Source organism: Piliocolobus tephrosceles, chromosome 21, assembly GCF_002776525.5.
Source record: "Piliocolobus tephrosceles isolate RC106 chromosome 21, ASM277652v3, whole genome shotgun sequence".
In the NCBI taxonomy this organism is placed as follows: domain Eukaryota; kingdom Metazoa; phylum Chordata; class Mammalia; order Primates; family Cercopithecidae; genus Piliocolobus; species Piliocolobus tephrosceles.
In genome coordinates, this window is record NC_045454.1 from 42,345,510 (window position 1) to 42,364,548 (window position 19,039).

The following is a 19,039-nucleotide window of genomic DNA, read 5'->3' on the forward strand; positions in this document are numbered from 1 at the left end:
AAAAAAAAAAAAAAAAAAAAAAAAAAAAAAAAAAAAAAAGCCAGGCCCTGCTAGGTTTAGATTCCAGCTCTACTCTCCCAGTTTTTGTTCATCCTCTCTGGGCCCCAGTTTCCCTATATGTGAAATCAGTGATAGTGGTAGGCAGGGAAGGTAGGGATAGGGATGCTTTCCTGGTCCCCAGGGTCACTCTGTACTCTCCACTCTGAGTTTCAGGAGGCAAGAACAAATCGGTAGAGCTGGAGGATGTAAAATTCCACCAGTGTGTGCGGCTCTCTCGCTTTGACAACGACCGCACCATCTCCTTCATCCCGCCTGATGGTGACTTTGAGCTCATGTCCTACCGCCTCAGCACCCAGGTGAGGCGGGATCCAGCCACGTGTGGGTGGGGTAGGATGGGGTAGGCTGGAGGGTGACGCTGGGCCCAGCGCGGTGGCTCACGCCTGTAATCCCAACACTTTTGGAGGCTGAGTCGGGTGGATCACTTGAGGACAGGAGTTCGAGACCAGCCTGGCCAACAGGGTGAAGCCCCGTCTCTACTAAAAATACAAAAATTAGGCCGGGTGCGGTGGCTCAAGCCTGTAATCCCAGCACTTTGGGAGGCCGAGACGGGTGAATCACGAGGTCAGGAGATCGAGACCATCCTGGCTAACACGGTGAAACCCCGTCTCTACTAAAAAATACAAAAAATTAGCCGGGCGTGATGGCAGGCGCCTGTAGTCCCAGCTACTCGGGAGGCTGAGGCAGGAGAATGGCATGAACCCGGGAGGTGGAGCTTGCGGTGAGCTGAGATCCGGCCACTGCACTCCAGCCTGGGCGACAGAGCAAGACTCCATCTCAAAAACAAAAACAAACAAACAAACAAACAAAAAACACAAAAATTAGCCGGGCGTGGTGGCACATGCCTGTAATCCCAGCTACTGGGGAGGCTGAGGCAGGAGAATTGCTTGAATCCGGGAGGTGGAGGTTGCAGTGAGCCGAGATCACGCCATGGCACTCCAGCCTGGGTGAAGAAGCGAGACTCTGTCTCAAAAAAAAAAAAGAAAGAAAGAGAGTGACCCTGGAGTCTCTAAGAACTCCCCCTTCTTCCCATAGGTCAAGCCACTGATCTGGATTGAGTCTGTCATTGAGAAGTTTTCCCACAGCCGCGTGGAGATCATGGTCAAGGTGGGCCTTGGGGGAAACGCTTATTAACAATGCATGATTTCGGGTGGGCGCGGTGGCTCACACCTGTAATCCCAGCACTTTGGGAGGCTGGGGTGATTAGATCACTTAAACCCAGGACTTTGAGACCAGCCTGGGCAACATGGTGAAACCCTGTTTCTACAAAAAATACAAAAATTAGCCCAGTGGTGAGTGCCTGTAGTCCCAGATAGTTGGGAGGCTGAGGTGGGAGGATTGCTTGAGCCCAGGAAGAGAAGGGTGCAGTGAGACAAGCACTCTAGCCTGGATGACAGAGCTAGACCTCATCTCCAAAAAAAAAGAAAAAACAAAGTTTGGCCGGGCGTGGTGGCTCACACCTGTAATCCCAGCACTTTGGGAGGCCGAGGCGGGAGGATCACGAGGTCAGGAGATCGAGACCATCCTGGCTAACATGGTGAAACCCCGTCTCTACTAAATATATAAAAAAAAAATTAGCCGGGCGTGGTGGCGGGCGCCTGTAGTCCCAGCTACTCGGGAGACTGAGCAGGAGAATGGCGTGAACCCAGGAGGCGGAGCTTTCAGTGAGCTGAGATCTCACCACTGCACTCCGGCCTGGGCGACAGAGCGAGACTCCATCTCAAAAAAAAAAAAAAAAAAAAAGGGCTTGGTGAATATTTGAAGGATGAGCAAGCGAATTCTTCATGCTCCCCTGACAGGCCAAGGGGCAGTTTAAGAAACAGTCAGTGGCCAACAGTGTGGAGATATCTGTGCCCGTACCCAGCGATGCCGACTCCCCCAGATTCAAGACCAGTGTGGGCAGCGCCAAGTATGTGCCAGAGAGAAACGTCGTGATTTGGAGTATTAAGTCTTTCCCGGTAAGCATCAGGGAGCGACGGGGGATCTGGGGGTGGAGGGGACTGGAGTACTGTAGGGGCTGCCCAGGAGGCATGAGAACAAGGCAGAGAGTAAATCAGAGACCCAGTCAGGTGTGGTGGCTCATGACTGGAATGCCAGCACTTTGAGAAGCTGACAGGGCAGATTGTTTGAACCCAGGAGCTGGAGACCAGCCTGGAGAACACAGTGAGACCCTGCCTCTATAAAAATATTAAGAGGAGGAGGGTGCAGTGGCTCATGCCTGAAATCCCAGTACTTTGGGAGGTTGAGAGGTGGGCAGATCACGAGGTCAGGAGTTCGAGACCAGCCTGGCCAACGTGGTGAAACCCCGTCTCTACTAAAATTATAAAAATTAGCTAGGTGTGGTGGCGCATGGCTGTAATCCCAGCTACTCAAGAGACTGAGGCAGAAGAATTGCTTGAACCCGGGAGGCGGAGGTTGCCGTGAGTTGAGATCGTGCCACTGCACACTCCAGCCTGAGTGATAGAGCGAGATTCCGTCTCAAAAAAAAAAAAAAAAACCATTAAGAGGCTGGGCGTGGTGGCTCCTACCTGTAATCCTAACACTTTGGGAGGCTGAAGCAGGTGGATCACCTGAGGTTAGGAGTTCAAGAATAGCCTGACCAACATGGTGAAACCCCGTCTTTACTAAAAATACAAAAATTAGCCGGGCGTGGGGGCGCGTGCCTGTAGTCCCAGCTGCTCAGGAGGCTGAGGCAGGAGAATCACTTGAACCTGGGAGGTGGAGGTTGCAGTGAGCCGAGATCACGCCACCACATTCCAGTCTGGGTGATGGAGTGACACTCTGTCTCAAGAAAAAAAAAAAAATAAGAAAAAAGAAATACAGCCAGGTGCGGTGGCTCAAGCCTGTAATCCCAGAACTTTCTGTGGGAGTGATCAAGCTAGAAACCAGACCAGTCTATTTCACAGATGGGTAAACTTCCATGATGGGAAGTGAGTGGATTTAAATATCCCCCTGCCAATGTCTGGAGGAAACCAGCCCTGGGTTCAACTTCCTCACTATTGCTTTGCTGAGCTGGGTGGGTTTGGGAAGCCCATTTTCACTTAAGGAGGCTCAGTTTGCCCATCTGTTAAATGGGCAGGATCAGGTGACCCACATCCCCTTGGCTGCTAGAGGTTTTAGTTTGTCCCCGTGATCTTGGGAGAGGTGGATCATCAGTGCCTGTAAAACAGGACATGGTAGTTAAAAAAAGAAAAAAAACCCTGATTCGGTTTTGCAATCAGCATCTTCCCTCGTGAGTGTCACCCAGGTTGGAGTGCAGTGGTGTGATCACGGCTTACTGCAGCCTCAAACTCCCAGACTCAAGGGATCCTCCTGCCTCACCCTTCCGAGTAGCTGAAACTACAGGCATGTTCCACTGTACCCAGCTAATTTTTAAACTTTTGTAGAGATGGGATCTCACTATGTTGCCCAGGCTAAAGAGCGTTTATTTTCCTGTCTGTGAAATGGGCTGTGAGCAGATCTTGTTCTGGGGGTTGCTGTAAGGAAGGTCTCAGGAGCGTAGGGGGGCCCTGCTGTGCCTAATGCCCCCATGTTCCCTCAGGGGGGCAAGGAGTACTTGATGCGAGCCCACTTTGGCCTCCCCAGCGTGGAAAAGGAGGAGGTGGAGGGCCGGCCCCCCATCGGGGTCAAGTTTGAGATCCCCTACTTCACTGTCTCTGGGATCCAGGTGAGAGAAGCGGGCAGGGAGGCTCCTCCCCTTGACTTCGGTGGCTTCCCCTCTCTTCTGTCCCTTGGCTCGAGTCACCTCAGTCCCCTGGCCTGTGTCAGCACTCCTCTGAAGGTTGCCTGGTCTTTCCCTAGAGCAGTGTTACCTTTATCTGCCCACAGTCTGGGCTCCCTCTCCCCCGACCTGTGCCACCTCGTTCCCCACTGGCTTGTTCACTTCTGTCCCTTCTCCACCTGCAAAGCCATTCACCATTCCCTTGCCTATGCCACCTTGTCCCGCCAAGACCATGTGATGTCCCGTCATCGATCCCAGCCTGTGCCATGTAGCCCCTTGGCCTAAGCCATCTCTTTCTCCCTGGCCCTGGCCTCCTCCCTCCTGCAATCCTGGACCACTTCTTTTCATTCCCTTCTAGGTCCGATACATGAAGATCATTGAGAAAAGTGGTTACCAGGCCCTGCCCTGGGTTCGCTACATCACCCAGAGTGGCGGTAAGGCAGCCCAGCTCCTGGGGACAATGGGGTGAGGCAAAGGCAGTGGGTAGGGACTCAGGGATTTCACCACATTCTAGCTCAGAAAACCAACGAGGGTCAGGTGTGGTGGTTCACGCATGTAATCCCAGCACTTTGGGAGGCCAAGGCGGGTGGAGATCAACCTGACCAACATAGTGAAACCTTGTTTCTACTAAAAGCACAAAAATTAGCCAGGCCTGGTGGCTTGTGCCTATAATCCAAGCTACTCAGGAGGCTGAGGCAGAATTGCTTGAACTCAGGAGGCGAAGGTTGCGGTGAGTTGAGATCGTGCCACTGTACTCCCACCTGGGCGACAGAGATCCTGTCTCAAAAAAAAAAAAAAAGGAAAAAAAAGCAAACGGCCCCTTCTTGTCATGGCACCCTGGGCCTTGGTTTGCACGTCTTTAAAATGGGGGCAGTTGGCTGGGTGTGGTGGCTCACATCTGTAATTCCAGCACTTTGGGAGGCTGAGGTGAGAGGACCGCTTGAGCTCAGGAGTTCCAGACCAGCCTTGGCAACACAGCAAACACCCCCTGCACTACAAAAAAAGTATAAAAATTAGCCAGGTGCGGGGGCCGGGTGCGGTGGCTCAAGCCTGTAATCCCAGCACTTTGGGAGGCCGAAATGGGAAGATCACGAAGTCAGGAAATCGAGACCATCCTGGCTAACCCAGTGAAACCCCGTCTCTACTAAAAAATACAAAAAACTAGCTGGGCAAGGTGGCGGGTGCCTGTAGTCCCAGCTGCTCGGGAGGCGGAGTTTGCAGTGAGCTGAGATCCGGCCACTGCACTCCAGCCTGGGCGACAGAGCGAGACTCGCTCTCAAAAAAAAAAAAAAGAAAAAATTAGCCAGGTATGATGTGCACACCTGTAGTCCCAGCAACTCAGGAGGCTGAGGTGGGAGGATCGCCTGAGCCCAGGAGGTCGAGGCTGCAGTGAGCTGTGATCACGCCAGCCTGGGCAAAAGTGAGACCCTGGCTCAAAAAAGGAAAAAAAAGCGGGGGCAGTTGTCAGCTCTAGGGTGGTGGTGAGTTTGGAGAAGGGGCTGAACCTATATACTCCCAACTACTGCCTGGAAACCACTTTGTTGCTATGGTTACAGTGCGTGTGTTTAGCCCCATTCTTAGCCTTGTTGATCATAAGTGCTGGGATAGGGGATACATTGAGGGGGTGTAGGAGGCTGTCCCTCTTCCTTCCCCCTCTCCCCATTTCTTTTCTTTTTTGAGATGGAGTCTCGCTCTGTCACCCAGGCTGGAGTGCAGTGGTGCGATCTCAGCTCACTGCAACCTCCGCCTCCTGGGTTCAAGCGATTCTTATACCTCAGCCTCCCAAGTAGCTGGGATTACAGGTACCGACTACTGCGCCCAGCTAATGTTTTAGTTTTAATAGAGATGGGGTTTCACCATGTTGGCCAGGCTGGTCTGGAACCCCTGACCTCAAGTAATCTGCCCGCCTCGACTTCCCAAAGTGCTAGGATTGTAAGTGTGAGTCACTGTGACTGGCCCCCCTCCCCATTTCTGAGATGGCCCCTCCTCATTCTTTCTCTGCAGATTACCAACTTCGTACCAGCTAGGAGAAGAGATGGGGGCTCGAACGCGGGGCTTCCCTACAGCCCCAGATGCAGATTTTAGAGGGAGGGAAGGCGCGGGCTGTGTGTATCTGTGTGAAGGCAGGTCCTGGATTTGGCAGTTTCTTGCTCCCAGCACCCGCCCCTTCCTCACATCTTCCTTATTCCATAGGCTGGGAGAGAAACTCTCTCTGCTTCCTTCGCCCTTGGAGCTTTCCCCGTCCCCTTGATTTTACATGAAGAAATAGAAGAGGGGCTTGAAGTCCCCCTCGCGAGTGCCTTCTTGCAACGACCTGCCTTAGCAGGTGTTGCGTGTCCCTCCTTCACAGCTGCTGAGCCCAGAGGCCCCTCTGGCCCCTCCTCTGAATTTTAGGATGTCATTAAAAAGATGAATCTAGCAGCTGTCTATGTGCTTTTTGAATGGGGACATTACTGAAGTGCTGCAATGGGAGTGGGCAACACGTGTCCATTCCTCAGTCCCGGGTCATCTCCCTGATCCTCTGCTGCTGATTTACTTCCCACCTCCAGTCTGTTCCCCCAAAAGCCGCTAGAGGGCGTGTGTTAGCATCGCTTCTTTCTTTCTTTCTTTCTTTTCTTTTTTTTGAGCTAGTCTCACTGTAGTCCAAGCTGGAGTGCAGTGTCCTGATCTCGGCTCACTGCAACCTCTGCCTCCCAGGTTCAGGCAATTCTTCTGCCTCAGCCTCCGGAGTAGCTGGGATTATAGTCGCCCACCACCACGCCCGGCTAATTTTTTTTTTTTTTTTTTGAGACGGAGTCTCGCTCTGTCACCCAGGCTGGAGGAGTGTGGTGCGATCTCGGCTCACCGCAACCTCCGCCTCCCGGGTTCAAGCGATTGTCCTGCCTCAGCCTCCCGAGTAGCTGGGATTACAGGCGCCCAATACCATGCCCAGCTAATTTTTGTATTTTTATTAGAGACGGGGTTTCACCATGTTGGCCAGACTGGTCTCGCACTCCTGACCTCATGATCTGCCCTCCTCGGCCTCCCAAAGTGCTGGGATTACAGGCATGAGCCACTGTGCCCAGCCTTTTTTTTTTTTTTTTTGAGAGGAAGTCTCGCTCTGTCCCTCAGGCTGGAGTACAGTGGTGTGATCTCTGCTCACTGCAACCTCCACCTCCCAGGTTCAAGTGATTCTCCTGTCTCAGCCTCCTTAGTAGCGGGATTACAGGCGCGCACCACCATGCCCTGCTAATTTTTGTATTTTTAGTAGAGACGGGGTTTCACCATGTTGGTCAGGCTGGTCTCCAACTCCTGACTTCATGATCCGCCCTCCTTGGCCTCCCAGAATGTTGGGATTATAGGTGTGAACCACTGCGCCAGGCCAATTTTAGTATTTTTTAATAGAGATGGGATTTCACCATGTAGGCCATGCTGGTCTCGAACTCCTGACCTCAGGTGATCCAGCTGCCTCAGCTTCCCAAAGTGTTGGGATTACAGTCGTGAGCCACTGCGCTCGGCATTTCTATCTTATTAAAGTCATGGCCTGGTCGGGCGTGGGCAACAGAGAGAGACTGTCTCAGAAAAAAAAAAAAAAAAAGGGCCAGGCGCGGTGGCTCATGCCTGTAATCCCAGCACTTTGGAGAGGCCGAGGTGGGCAGATCATAAGGTCAGGAGATTGAAACCATCCTGGCTAACACGGTGAAACCCCATCTCTACTAAAAATACAAAAAAATTAGCGGGGCATGACAGTGTGCGCCTGTAGTCCCAGCTACTTGGGGGGCTGAGGCAGGAGAATGGCGTGAACCCAGGAGGCGGAGCTTGTGGTGAGACAAGATCATGCCACGGCACTCCAGCCTGGGCAACACAGCGAGACTCTGTCTCAAAAAAAAAAACAAAACAAAACAAAAAAACCACGGCTTGATCTGCACAATTGCCACCCCGATCCCCCACCTACCTGCTCTCCCCTCCTCTGTACCACACCAGGCACACTCCCACCTCTGGGCCTTAGCATCTGCTGTGCCTCCCAGCTGGTGCGCTTTTCCTCATATAACCACAAGTCTCCCTCCCTCACCTTTAAGTCTCAAATCAAATGTCACCTCCTCAGGGAGGCCCTCTCTGCCTTTCTGTTTCAACGGCTAGGCTCATCGGGTCAGTCGCCTCTACCACTCTAAAAAGATTAACTATTGGCAGGGCGCTGGAACTCACGCCTGTAATCCCAACAGTTTTGTAGGCCAAGGCAGAAGGATCCGTCGAGCCCAGGAATTCGGGACCAGCCTGGGCAACATAGCAAGAACCCCAAAATTTCAAAAAAAAAAGTATTTAAAAGCAAAACACAAACAACAAACAAACAAAAAACACTAGCCTGGGCAACATGGTGAAAACCCGTCTCTACTAAAAAGGCGTGGTGGTGTGCCCTGTAGTCCCAGCTAGTCGGGAGGCTGAGGCGGGAGGATCACTTGAGCCCGGGAAGTCGAGGCTGCAGTGAGCTGTGATCGCACCACTGCACTCCAGCCTGGGTGACGGGTAGTGAGACCCTGACTCAAAAATAAATACATAAATAAAAAAAAATTAACTATCGTCTCTGGCCCCAGACCATAGGTGTCCCTGCAGCAGGGGCCGCCCGGCGTGCTCTCCACTCGGGCACCTCTAGGAGGTACTAAGTAAATCTTTGAGCGAAGATCTCTGAGTCCCTGTCTGGCTGTGACTATGTCCTCCCAGGCCTTCCCACGTGGCAGCTGCAGGCTCCTTTCCTCCTGGCTCAGTCTGAGCCAGTCAGGGTGATCCCTTCCTCATCCACCCCATCTCCCCGTTTGCCTTTCTTCACGGCGCTTGACACTATCTAATATTATTTAGTTGCTTGAATGTGCGCGTCCAGCTCCCAGGACACCCCCTGCACACAGTGAATGAATGAATGAAATAAAGGGCCCAGCGCGTAGTAAGGGCCAATGAATGTCTATTAGTAGTGGGACCTCGGATTGGGTGGCCCCAGCCCTGCCTCCCTTCCCCCAGGAGGCGCCCAGGTCCCAGAGCAGCCCGCGCTACCCTGCCCCTGACCTTTCTCCCTGGGTCAGTTAAAGCTGCCGTCTTTCCCGCCCGCTGGGTTCATTTGAAAACCGAAAACCCCGCCATGGCCGGCGGTCCATCGGTTGCTGAGCTCTGACCAATCAGGAACGACGCGTTTCACGCCGAGCTCGAAATTCCCCCGGCGACGCGCAGCCATTGGTTATGCAGGTTCTGCGGGAGGAATGCCGTAAGGTCGCGCCTCGGGCAAGGCGGATCCGCTACACAGTAGCGAGTTTGTAAGAAAACAAATCCGCGGCGTTCGGGGCGTGGCCGGGAGCACGTTGGCTCCGCCCCCTGGCTGCTGCCTCGGCGGCTGCGGCGGCGCAGGCTCAGAGCAGACCCCGCCCGGCAAGGAGGAGGGAGGGTGAGTTAGGGGGAGACCCGGCCCCCAAGGGGCGGGCGCCGGGCAGGGCCCCGCGGGCTGCCGAGGGTTGGGCCCAGCTCCCACCCCTCGCCTGCCTCCGGCTGACAGGGGGAGGAGCCCGCTGGGAGGGCCGGGGTCTTGGGCTGGGGAGCCGGGCTGGGAGTGCAGCGCAGCCGGGCGCACCGCGGCCGCTTCCCGGGAGGGCTGCTCGGGCCAGCGCCCGCCGGTTGCTTCGTGCTGACAGCTCCGGGTTGGGGCGGGGCGGGGGGCTTCGCAGGCCGTCAGTGTCGACATGCTGCTGGAGGAGGTCCGCTCCGGCGACCGGCTGAGTGGGGCCGCGGCCCGGGGCGACGTGCAGGAGGTGCGCCGCCTTCTGCACCGCGAGCTGGTGCATCCCGACGCCCTCAACCGCTTCGGCAAGACGGCGCTGCAGGTGAGGCCGGGCCGGCCCCGGTCAGGGGCGGGGCGGCTCGGCGGGGTGAAGATCGAGACCCCAGAGCCCCTCTCCTCTGGTCTCCTGACCCTGGTGGTGACCCACTGGAAACCGGTCCTTCTTCTCTAGGCTTTCATTGTTCCCCCACGGCCCCCTTTCGAAGGTGGGTGGTGGGTGAGGCTAGGTTGTGGGGGGAGGGGAGAGCTTTTTAGCATCTTCTCTGGGAGGATTCCTGGTTCTCTGAGTACAGAAGATTCACTTTCCCTGGGGAGGTTCTTATTCCGTAGGTGCGGGTTCAGCTCCTTTGGATACCGTTTCCATGGGGACGGCTCACGTTTCTTGGGGCTTCTATGGGGAGATCCGATTTCTGGAAGGAGAGGTCCTGTCTCCAGGGGTTCCTCATTTTGTAGGGGGCTCTCTGAGACATATCTGGTTACTTGGGGGTGGGGTCTTCATTCCTAAAGATTATGCGGATCCTAGCTATAGTGTGGGGGCCCCAGTGGAGGAACAGTGTCAGATCGCAGGACATCCCTATATTCCCTGGGAGACAGTTTACAGGGGAGGCTCGTTTCTCTTCTCTTATTATTGCTTTTGGAATCCCGCTTCTTGAAGGGCGCTCTCGGGTACTCTGAGGTGACATCACCATTATATAGGAGGAGGCTATTTCCTGGAGAAGGGGGTGGGGTTCGCTTTCCTTTGACATCTCTTTTCCCTTATGAGGACTATCAATTCTTTGGGGGTAGTTCTCCATCTGTGGGGGCCCATTTCCTGGAGGGGATTTTATATTTCCTGGTGATTGCCCTTATCTGGGGGCGTCTTTGGTCCCTTGGGGGAGAGTCTTAGGTTCCTTGAACGTTTCCATGGGGGCTGTTCTCTGGGTTGGGGGGTCTCATTCTTAAGGGAGTGACCAGCTTTTGGGGGGGGTCCCTATTCCCAGGAGAACCTTTTCTCTGCATCTCAAACAGTCCCCTGGGGGCTTACGCAGCTTCTCCGTTCACTAGAGGACCCCTCCTCTGGCAGTTCCTGTTCCTGGGAGATGCCTCTTTCTGGATGACCCTTCTCTCTCCAATAACCCGTTTTTTGGAACCCCCTCCCTTGAGGACCCCCTGATCCTCTGTCCCTCACACAGGTCATGATGTTTGGCAGCACCGCCATCGCCCTGGAGTTGCTGAAGCAAGGTGCCAGCCCCAATGTCCAGGACACTTCCGGCACCAGTCCAGTCCATGACGCAGCCCGCACTGGATTCCTGGACACCCTGAAGGTCCTAGTGGAGCACGGGGCTGATGTCAACGCGCCTGATGGCACCGGGGCACTTCCCATCCATCTGGCGGTGCAAGAGGGTCACACTGCCGTGGTCAGCTTTCTGGCGGCTGAATCTGATCTCCATCGCAGGGATGCCAGGGGTCTCACACCCCTGGAGCTGGCACTGCAGAGAGGGGCTCAGGACCTCGTGGACATCCTGCAGGGGCACATGGTGGCCCCGCTGTGATCTGGGGTCACTCTCTCCAGGAAGAGAACCCCGTGGGGTTATGTATCAGAAGAGAGGGGAAGAAACACTTTCTCTTCTTGTTTCTCCTGCCCACTGCCGCAGTAGGGGAGGAGCACCAGTTTGTGGCTTATAGGTGTTGGTTTTCGGGGTGTGTGGGTATTTGGGGGACGTTTCTCATTTGTTTTTCTCACTCCTTTTGGTGTGTTGGACAGAGAAGGGCTCCTGCAGGCCACAGCCACCTAAACGGTTCAGTTTCTTCTGCGCCCCAGGCTGCTGGGGCCTCAGACAAGACCCAAGGGCAGAGCGTTTAAGAGTGAAGTCATCACCTCCAGGGAGCCTAGAACCTGGTGACCTTGGCTGGCTGTGCTCAGAGACCTGAAGTGTGCACGTTGCTTCGGTCATAGGGGGTGGGGGGAGAGTCCCAAATCAGTAAGAAGGTAGAATGAGTTATTCATATTCTGTTGGAAGCTTGTTTTCCACTCTCTTGTACAGCGTTTTAAAAGAAATGGATTCTATTTATTATGCTTTATTGGAAAAAAATGTTGTAATAATTTAATGTTTTTACCCATTAAATTAAGACTTGTGCATGATCACAGCGCGGGTGGCTTCAGATTTTTGAGTCTGGGATGGAGAGTTACACATCCCGGATGTTGATGGGGATGAGGACGGGGGTCGGGGATCGTGGATGCGGTGGGTGAGGGGAGAGAATAGTAATTCCCAGGGCGCCAGGGTGAGTGAGCTGGGTGGGGCAGCGGTTTTCGCTGTCAGAACGGAAGGGAAGCAGGAAACCGCGAGTGGAGAAAGGGCCCCCAGATGTCAGCTGGGTGCCCGGAGCACAGGGGGTGGGGCGGGTGGGCGGTGGCCGCGGCCTTCCCCGCAGGGGCGTAGCGGTTGGGCGGTGACTGCGGTCACCAGGCGAAGGGGATCCCGGAAAAGCCAGGGGCGGGGTTAGGCGCGGTCCGCCTCTTTTGAAAGTGGATATGGGCGGGACCGAGGGCGGCCCCGCCCCGTCCCTCCTCAATGCGCGTGCGCAATGGGCACACAGAGCCGCCATGCCGGAACCGCGCGGGTCGTCGCAGCTGCGGGTGAACACGGCGTTTGCTGCGCGGTACAACCGCTACCGGGAGCGCGAGGAACTGCAGCGGCGTGAGTCCGGGGCGCATGCGCGCGGGAGCCTGCGCGCGATGGGCAGTTGGGAAGTGGGGAGTCGGGCTGGTCCCGCCGGCTGACCTGGAGGGCGTCCCGTCTGTGTCCCGCAGTGAAGGATCGCTACGGGGACCGGGACAGCGGCAGCGACTCCAGCTCCGAGTCGGACTCCAGCGACGAGCGCGTGGTGCGCGTCCGCGCCCCGTCCTGGACGTGCTGAGGCGTCCAAGCCCCCCCACTGCACTCCGACCCCGATGTAGACAGGGGGGCAACCCCCAACCCCAGAGCGCCCTGTGGGAGCGTCCATCCCCCGTTCCCCATCCCATGAGGGACAGACAGCGCCCTCCCTCTCCCCAGGAGAGCCAAATCCCCCTTATTTTCTCCCCCCTGCCAACATCCACCTGCCCACTCTGATGTGTGGGGCGACTCTGTCCCCCAAGAACCCCCCTTTCCCCTTTCATCCTCAAGAGTCTAGCCATTTTTTAGTGTACTCCTTGCGCCACGTGGGGCGCCCAACTTCTCACAGCAGCCCTGATCTTGGCCCCACTGTACCGCCTGGCCCCGCCCCTCTCCGCTGTCTCCCTTGTGCCCTCGGCCCACCTGCCCCTTGTCAAGTCCTTGTCTTCCCCAGGAATTACCTTCTCCTTGCCCCTCACCTTCCTCTACCCATATCCTGTATCTACCTGTGGCCTGCCCCTGCCCACCCCAAGAGGGCCCCTCTCTCTCCTGCTGTTTGACCGCTTGCCTCTCTTCCCCAGCCAGATCCCCGCTCCCTCCATCCTAATCCCTACGCTGAGCTCACTTGCTGGTGCCAGGGCTCTTATTACCTCCCTTCTGAAACCTATCCCCAACCCTTTTCCTGCTCTAGGAATTTGACCCCCAGCAGGAGCGAGACTTTTACAAAACGCTCTCCTTGTTGAAGAAGAAGGACCCCCGCATTTATCAGAAAGATGCCACCTTCTATAACAGAACAGGTCCGGGGCCACTCCTGTCTAAGCTTCTCCTTCCTCAGGAACGGAATCCGGGGTCCTTTCCTGAATGGATTCAGAGAAGTGATTTCTCTGAGCCTCTTTTCCTGTCTGTAAAGTATATCTTAACGGTAGCATCGCTCCTCAGGGCTGTTTTAAGGATAGATTTGGATTTACCCAGTTTACACAATTCATCTGTTTTGACTGTTGAATGAATTGCTTCACAAGTCACAAGTCCTTAGCAGAGCCTAGGTTATTACCTGGTGGTGGGGTTAATGACTGTGTCCTTGGCACTGTTCAATTTAGGAATTGCTGACTGAATGATTTCAACTCCACCAGGCTGGGCAGGTGGTTCAAGCATCTAATCCCGGCACTTTGGGAGGCTGAGGTGGGAGGGCCAGTTGAGGCCAGGAATTTGAGGCCAGTTTGGGTGACATAGCAAGACCCTATCTCTTTTTTTATTTTTTTGAAACGGAGTTTCACTCTTGTTGCCCAGGCTCGGCTGCAAAGGCGTGATCTCGGCTCACTGCAACCTCCGCCTCCCAAGTTCAAGCAATTCTCCTGCCTCAGCCTCCTGAGTAGCTGGGATTACAGGCATGCGCCACCACGCCCAGCTAATTTTGTATTTTTAGTAGAGACGGGGTTTCTCCATGTTGGCCAGGCTGGTCTCGAACTCCTGACCTCAGGTGATCCGCCCACCTCAAAGTGGGTGTGATTACAAGCGTGTGATTACAAGTGCTGTGATTACAAGCGTGAGCCACTGTGCCCAGCTTTTTTTTTTTTTTTTTTTTTTGAGACAGAGTTTTGCTCTTGTTGCCCAAGCTGGAGTGCAATGGCACGATCTGGGCTCACTGCAACTTCTGCCTCCCAGGTTCAAGCGATTCTCCTGCCTCGGCCTCCTGAGTAGCTGGGATTATGGGTGCATGCCACCACGCCCAGCTACTTTTTTGTATTTTTAGTAGAAACAGGGTTTCACCATGTTGGCCAGGCTGGTCTTGAACTCCTGACCTCAGATAATCCACCCGCCTTGGCCTCCCAAAGTGCTGGGATTACAGGCATGAGCCACTGCACCTGGTGGCAAGACCCCATCTCTACAAAAGATTCAGAACTCAGCTGAGCATGCTGGTTATATGTGCCTATAGTCCCAGGTATTCGGGAGGCTGAGGTGGGAGGATTGCTTAAGCCCGTGAGTTCGAGGCTGCAGTGAGCAGTGGGCTAGGATATTTACACTGCACTCCAGCCTGAGCAAGAGTAAGACCCCAACTCTCAAAAAAAATTAATTATAATAATTAATCAGGCTGGGCACGGTGGCTCATGCCTGTAATCCTAGCACTTTGGGAGGTTGAGGTGGGAGGATCACTTGAGGTCAGGAATTCGAGACCAGCCTGGCCAACATGGTGAAACCCCATCTCTACTAAAAATACAAAAAGTAGCTGGGCATGGTGGTGCACACCTGTAATCCCAGCTACTCAGGAGGCTGAGGCAGGGGAATCGCTTGAACCTGGAAGGCGGAGGTTGCAGTGAGCCGACATCACGTCATGCACTGGGCAACAGAGTGAGACTCTGTCTCAAAAAATAATAATAATGGCTGGGCGCGGTGGCTTACGCCTGTAATCCCAGCACTTTGGGAGGCCGATGCAGGCAGAATCAAAGCAGGAATTGCGGACTGAATGACCCCAACCCCACGAGATGGTGAGAAGCACAATACTCTTAGACAGCTGGGAATTGGTGGATTCGGGATTTGAATCCTTTGTCTAATCCTGGCCCTGCCCTGTGGGATTCTCTGCCAGGGGAAAGAAGGGGGTTGTGGGTTATGGCAGATGTCTTTTGGTGGGTTAACAGCATCGTCGTCGGACAGCGAGGAGGAGCCAGCAGCCTTGGAGAAGCAGAAGAAAGTGCGGCCCATGTACCTGAAGGACTACGAGAGGAAGGTTATCTTGGAGAAGGCAGGGTATGGAGAAGGCCTACATCCCCACCCGCTGGTTCCCAGCCCTGTCAGGTCTATGGGGGTCTTAGGGGCAGGAGAGGAAAAAAGCTGGACACTTGGGCTGGGCATGGTGGTTCATGCCCATAATCCCAGCACTCTGGTAGGCTGAGGCAATAGGATCACTTGAGGACAGAAGTTTGAGATCAGCCTGGGCAACATACCCCGCCTCTACAAAAAAAATTAAAAATTAGCTGGGCATGATGATGTGCACCTGTAGTCCCAGCTACTCAGGAGGCTGAGGCGGGAGGACTGAGCCCAGGAGATGGAGGCTGCAGTGAGCTATGATCAGGCCACTACACTCCAGCCTGGGCAACAGAATAAAACCCTGTCTCAAAAAGAAAAAAGGCCGGGCATGGTGGCTTATGCCTATAATACCAGCACCTTGGGAGGCTGAGGCGGGCAGATCACCTGAAGTCAGGAGTTTGAGACCAGCCTGGCCAACATGGCAAAAGCCTGTCTCTACTAAAAATATAAAAATTAGCCAGATGTGGTGGTGGGAGCCTGTAGTCCCAGCTACTTGGGGAGGCTGAGGCAGGAGAACCGCTTGAATCTGGGAGGTGGAGGTTGCAGTGAACCGAGATCCTGCCACTGCATTCCAGCCTGAGGGACAGAGCAAGACTCTAGCTCCAAAAAAGAAATGCTGTCACCCATGATTGGAAAAGAAAAGATTAAAAAAAAAAAAAAAAAAAAAAGGCGGGAAACCCCCCCAAAATCCAGGGACCCCCGGAGGCCGGGGCCTCAGTGATTCCATAGCCCTCCGATGACCCCCGCCAGCTGTTGCTTGGAATAGCCGCTCCACATGGGCGTGGGGACAGCTGGGCCCTGGAAGATACATTCTGAAGACCCCACTTTTCCTTTACAGCAAATATGTCGACGAGGAGAACTCAGACGGGGAGACTTCCAATCATAGACTCCAGGTGGGTGGGGTGGAGGCTGGTTTGGGGGGCTGAGGAGCCTGGGGCTGGCCTGAGACCTATGGCCCTCTCTGCAGGAGACATCGTCGCAAAGTTATGTGGAGGAACAGAAACAGCTCAAGGAAAGGTGAGGCTGGGGGGGTGGGAATGGCCCAATGGAGGAAAGTTGAGGCTCAGGGGTTGGATAGGCATGGGTTCAAATTGAGCTCTGTCACTTTCTATGTACCTCAGTTTCCTCATCAGTTAAACAGGGTTAATAGCATCACAGCACTGCTCTGAGCTTGTTGACAGGAGAGCTCAGGGCTTAGTACATGGGATTAATTTTGGGGCAGCCGGCCCGGTAAGGTGGCTCACGCCTGTAATCCCAGGGCTTTGGGAGGCAGAGGAGGGAGGATCACTTTAGCCCAGGAGTTCAAGACCAGCCTGGGCAACATAGTGAGACCGCAGCTCTACAAAATAAATGTTGGGGCAGCAGACGGGCCAGCCTGCCTGTCCTGAGGCTTGTTTTCTCTCATGGGCAGCTTCCGGGCATTTGTGGAGGACAGTGAAGACGAGGACGGCGCTGGGGAGGGCAGCTCCAGTTTGCTGCAGAAACGTGCCAAAACCAGGCAGGAGAAGGTGGGTACCAGGGCCTGACTGGACTGCTGGGGACAGGGCGGCGGGTGGTTGGGCATCTGCAGATGCTCAGTGCTAGCTTTCCCCCAGGCCCAGGAGGAGGCCGACTACATCGAGTGGCTGAAGGGACAGAAAGAGGTTCGGAACCCAGAGTCCCTGAAGGAACTGGTGAGTTCTCACGCATGGTCGCTGATGGAGTAGACCGTGTGTTCTGCATCCGTCCAACCTGTTTACAGAAAGTAGCCTCTGAAGATGGGATGTGCACGTCTCTGGGCCTCAGCTCCTACATCTCTTTAAATGGGGTAGGCTGGGCGCCGGGGCTCACACCGGAAATCCCAGTGCTTTGGGAAGTCAAGGCAGAAGGATTGCTTGAGGCCAGGAGTTTGAGACCAGCCTAGGCAACAACAGCAAAACCACTCTACAAAAAAATGAAAAAATTAGCCAGGCATGGTGGCATGCGCCTGGAGTCTCAGATACTTGGGAGGCTAAGGTGGGAGGATCTTGTGAGCCCGGGAGGGTGAGTCTGCAGCGAGCTATGATCACACCACTGTACTCTCACCTGGACGGCAGAGCAAGACCCTGTCTTGAAATAAAAAAAATAAAAAACCAAAATGGGGCTAATGGCACCTACTCCAGAGGCTGGCTGTGAGGGCCACGTGGTGACCATGCCTGCCCTCCTTCCCTGTCCCCCACTGACCAGAGTCCTGTCTCCTGTCACCCCCAGACCCATCTCAAGGAATACTGGAACAACCCTGAGTTGGATGAAGGGGAGCGGTTTCTGCGGGATTACATCCTCAACAAAGGCTACGAGGAGGAGGAAGAGGAGGAAGAAGAGGAGGAGGAAGAGGAGGGGTGAGCCACTGCCTCTCCCCAGGGCCTAGATTTTGGATGCGCTTCCTGACGTATTCCCAGGTGGCACTGGCCAGGAGGCAGAGGGCACCGTGTGTGTGTTTTTTTTCACAGAGGGTGGCAGAGTTAGTCTTCTGCAAGGCAGAGCCACAGAGTGTAGGCTCTGGAGCCAGGTGGCACTGCCACAAATCCTGGTTCTGCTTTGAGACTTCCATGCCTCAGTTTCCCCATCTGTAAAATGAGGACATTAGCAGCATGCACCTTGTAGGGTTCTTGCGAGGATTAAACGAGTTCGTACGCTTCATACCCAGGCGTGCAGGAAAGGGGGGCTCGACCTCGCTTGGCTGGTCCCCTGGCGTCACCACATCTTGTTCCTCAGGGTCCCCGGCCCCCCCGTCCAGCTGGCTGTGGACGACTCCTCAGACGAGGGGGAGCTGTTTCTGAGGAAACAGGAGGACTTCGAACAGAAGTACAATTTCCGCTTCGAGGAGCCGGACTCGGCATCGGTGTGTGGCTGGGGCTGGGGAGGACTCGGCATCGGTGTGTGGCTGGGGCTGGGGAGGACTCGGGCCCCGGGACCCAGGCCCAGGGAACTCCACACCATCCCTGCGGCCTTCTGGGCTTTTCTGCTTGTCCCTAGGTCAAGACCTACCCACGCAGCATCGCGTCCTCCGTGCGCCGTAAGGATGAGCGCAGGAAGGAGAAGAGGGAGGAGACTCGGGAGCGAAAGAAGAGGGTGAGTGTGGGGACGGCCAGCTGCGGAGGACCCCCCGCCCTGCAGGAAAGCCCATGTCCTCCCTCCCTCTGCCTGGGCCTGCAGGAGAAAGCAAAGAAGCAGGAAGAGCTCAAGCAGCTGAAGAACCTGAAGAGGAAGGAGATTCTGGCCAAGCTGGAGAAGCTGCGGAAAGTCACAGGCAATGAGACGCTGGGCCTCGAGGAGGGGGACCTCGAAGACGACTTCGACCCTGCCCAGCACGACCAGCTCATGCAGGTGCGGCCCTCATCCCGGCCCAGATGACACTGAGCTCACACAAACGTGGCTCTCGCTGGGTGCGGTGGCTCACGCCTGTAATCCCAGCACTTTGGGAGGCTAAGGCAGGCGGATCACAAGGTCAGGAGATAGAGACCATCCTGGCCAATATGGAGAATCCCCATCTCTATAAGATAAAAAATTAGCCGGGGTATGGTGGCGGGCGCCTTTAATCCTAGCTACTTGGGAGCCTGAGGCAGAGAATCGCTTGAACCTGGGAGGTGGAGGTTGTAGTGAGCCAAGATCGCACCATTGTACTCCAGCCTGGGCTACTGGGTGAGACGCCGTCTCAAAAAAAAAAAAAGACCTTAGCCGGGTGTGGTGGCACATGCCTGTAATCCCAGCTATTCCGGAGGCTGAGGCAGGAGAATCGTTTGAAACCAAGAGGCAGGGGTTGGCGGTGAGCCGAGATAGTGCCATTGC

General features: G+C 55.0%; 3 protein-coding genes across 6 annotated transcripts in view; all 3 read left to right on the plus strand.

Moving 5' to 3' along the window:
• The window catches only part of AP1M2 (adaptor related protein complex 1 subunit mu 2), a 20,878-nt gene extending 14,682 nt beyond the window's left edge, over positions 1 to 6,196 (plus strand). The window contains exons 7-12 of one of the 2 annotated variants that reach the window (XM_023194241.2): positions 208 to 356; positions 1,093 to 1,164; positions 1,857 to 2,015; positions 3,599 to 3,724; positions 4,137 to 4,212; positions 5,783 to 6,196. In XM_023194241.2, the coding sequence (XP_023050009.1) occupies positions 208 to 356; positions 1,093 to 1,164; positions 1,857 to 2,015; positions 3,599 to 3,724; positions 4,137 to 4,212; positions 5,783 to 5,805 (605 nt within the window). In that variant the 3' untranslated portion in view covers positions 5,806 to 6,196. The remainder of the gene's footprint in view (positions 1 to 207; positions 357 to 1,092; positions 1,165 to 1,856; positions 2,016 to 3,598; positions 3,725 to 4,136; positions 4,213 to 5,782) is intronic. The other variant, XM_023194242.3, reaches the window with a different exon arrangement.
• A 2,872-nt stretch (positions 6,197 to 9,068) lies between these two features.
• On the plus strand, positions 9,069 to 11,702 carry CDKN2D (cyclin dependent kinase inhibitor 2D). The gene is made up of 3 exons (XM_023194139.2): positions 9,069 to 9,185; positions 9,463 to 9,618; positions 10,748 to 11,702. Exons 2-3 carry the CDS (start codon positions 9,478 to 9,480, stop codon positions 11,105 to 11,107), a joined length of 501 nt encoding a protein of 166 aa, XP_023049907.1. The 5' UTR covers positions 9,069 to 9,185; positions 9,463 to 9,477; the 3' UTR covers positions 11,108 to 11,702.
• Positions 11,703 to 12,101: 399 nt separating this feature from the next.
• KRI1 (KRI1 homolog) overlaps positions 12,102 to 19,039 on the plus strand; it is a 12,220-nt gene continuing 5,282 nt past the window's right edge. The window contains exons 1-12 of one of the 3 annotated variants that reach the window (XM_023194135.3): positions 12,103 to 12,253; positions 12,367 to 12,440; positions 13,122 to 13,227; positions 15,064 to 15,172; positions 16,071 to 16,125; positions 16,200 to 16,249; positions 16,644 to 16,740; positions 16,828 to 16,905; positions 17,462 to 17,589; positions 17,966 to 18,092; positions 18,227 to 18,322; positions 18,407 to 18,577. In XM_023194135.3, coding sequence (XP_023049903.2) covers positions 12,160 to 12,253; positions 12,367 to 12,440; positions 13,122 to 13,227; positions 15,064 to 15,172; positions 16,071 to 16,125; positions 16,200 to 16,249; positions 16,644 to 16,740; positions 16,828 to 16,905; positions 17,462 to 17,589; positions 17,966 to 18,092; positions 18,227 to 18,322; positions 18,407 to 18,577 — 1,185 coding nt within the window. In that variant the 5' untranslated portion in view covers positions 12,103 to 12,159. Of the gene's footprint in view, positions 12,254 to 12,366; positions 12,441 to 13,121; positions 13,228 to 14,741; positions 14,914 to 15,063; positions 15,173 to 16,070; positions 16,126 to 16,199; positions 16,250 to 16,643; positions 16,741 to 16,827; positions 16,906 to 17,461; positions 17,590 to 17,965; positions 18,093 to 18,226; positions 18,578 to 19,039 lie in introns of those variants that run through there. The other 2 variants (XM_026455589.1, XM_026455591.1) reach the window with 2 other exon arrangements.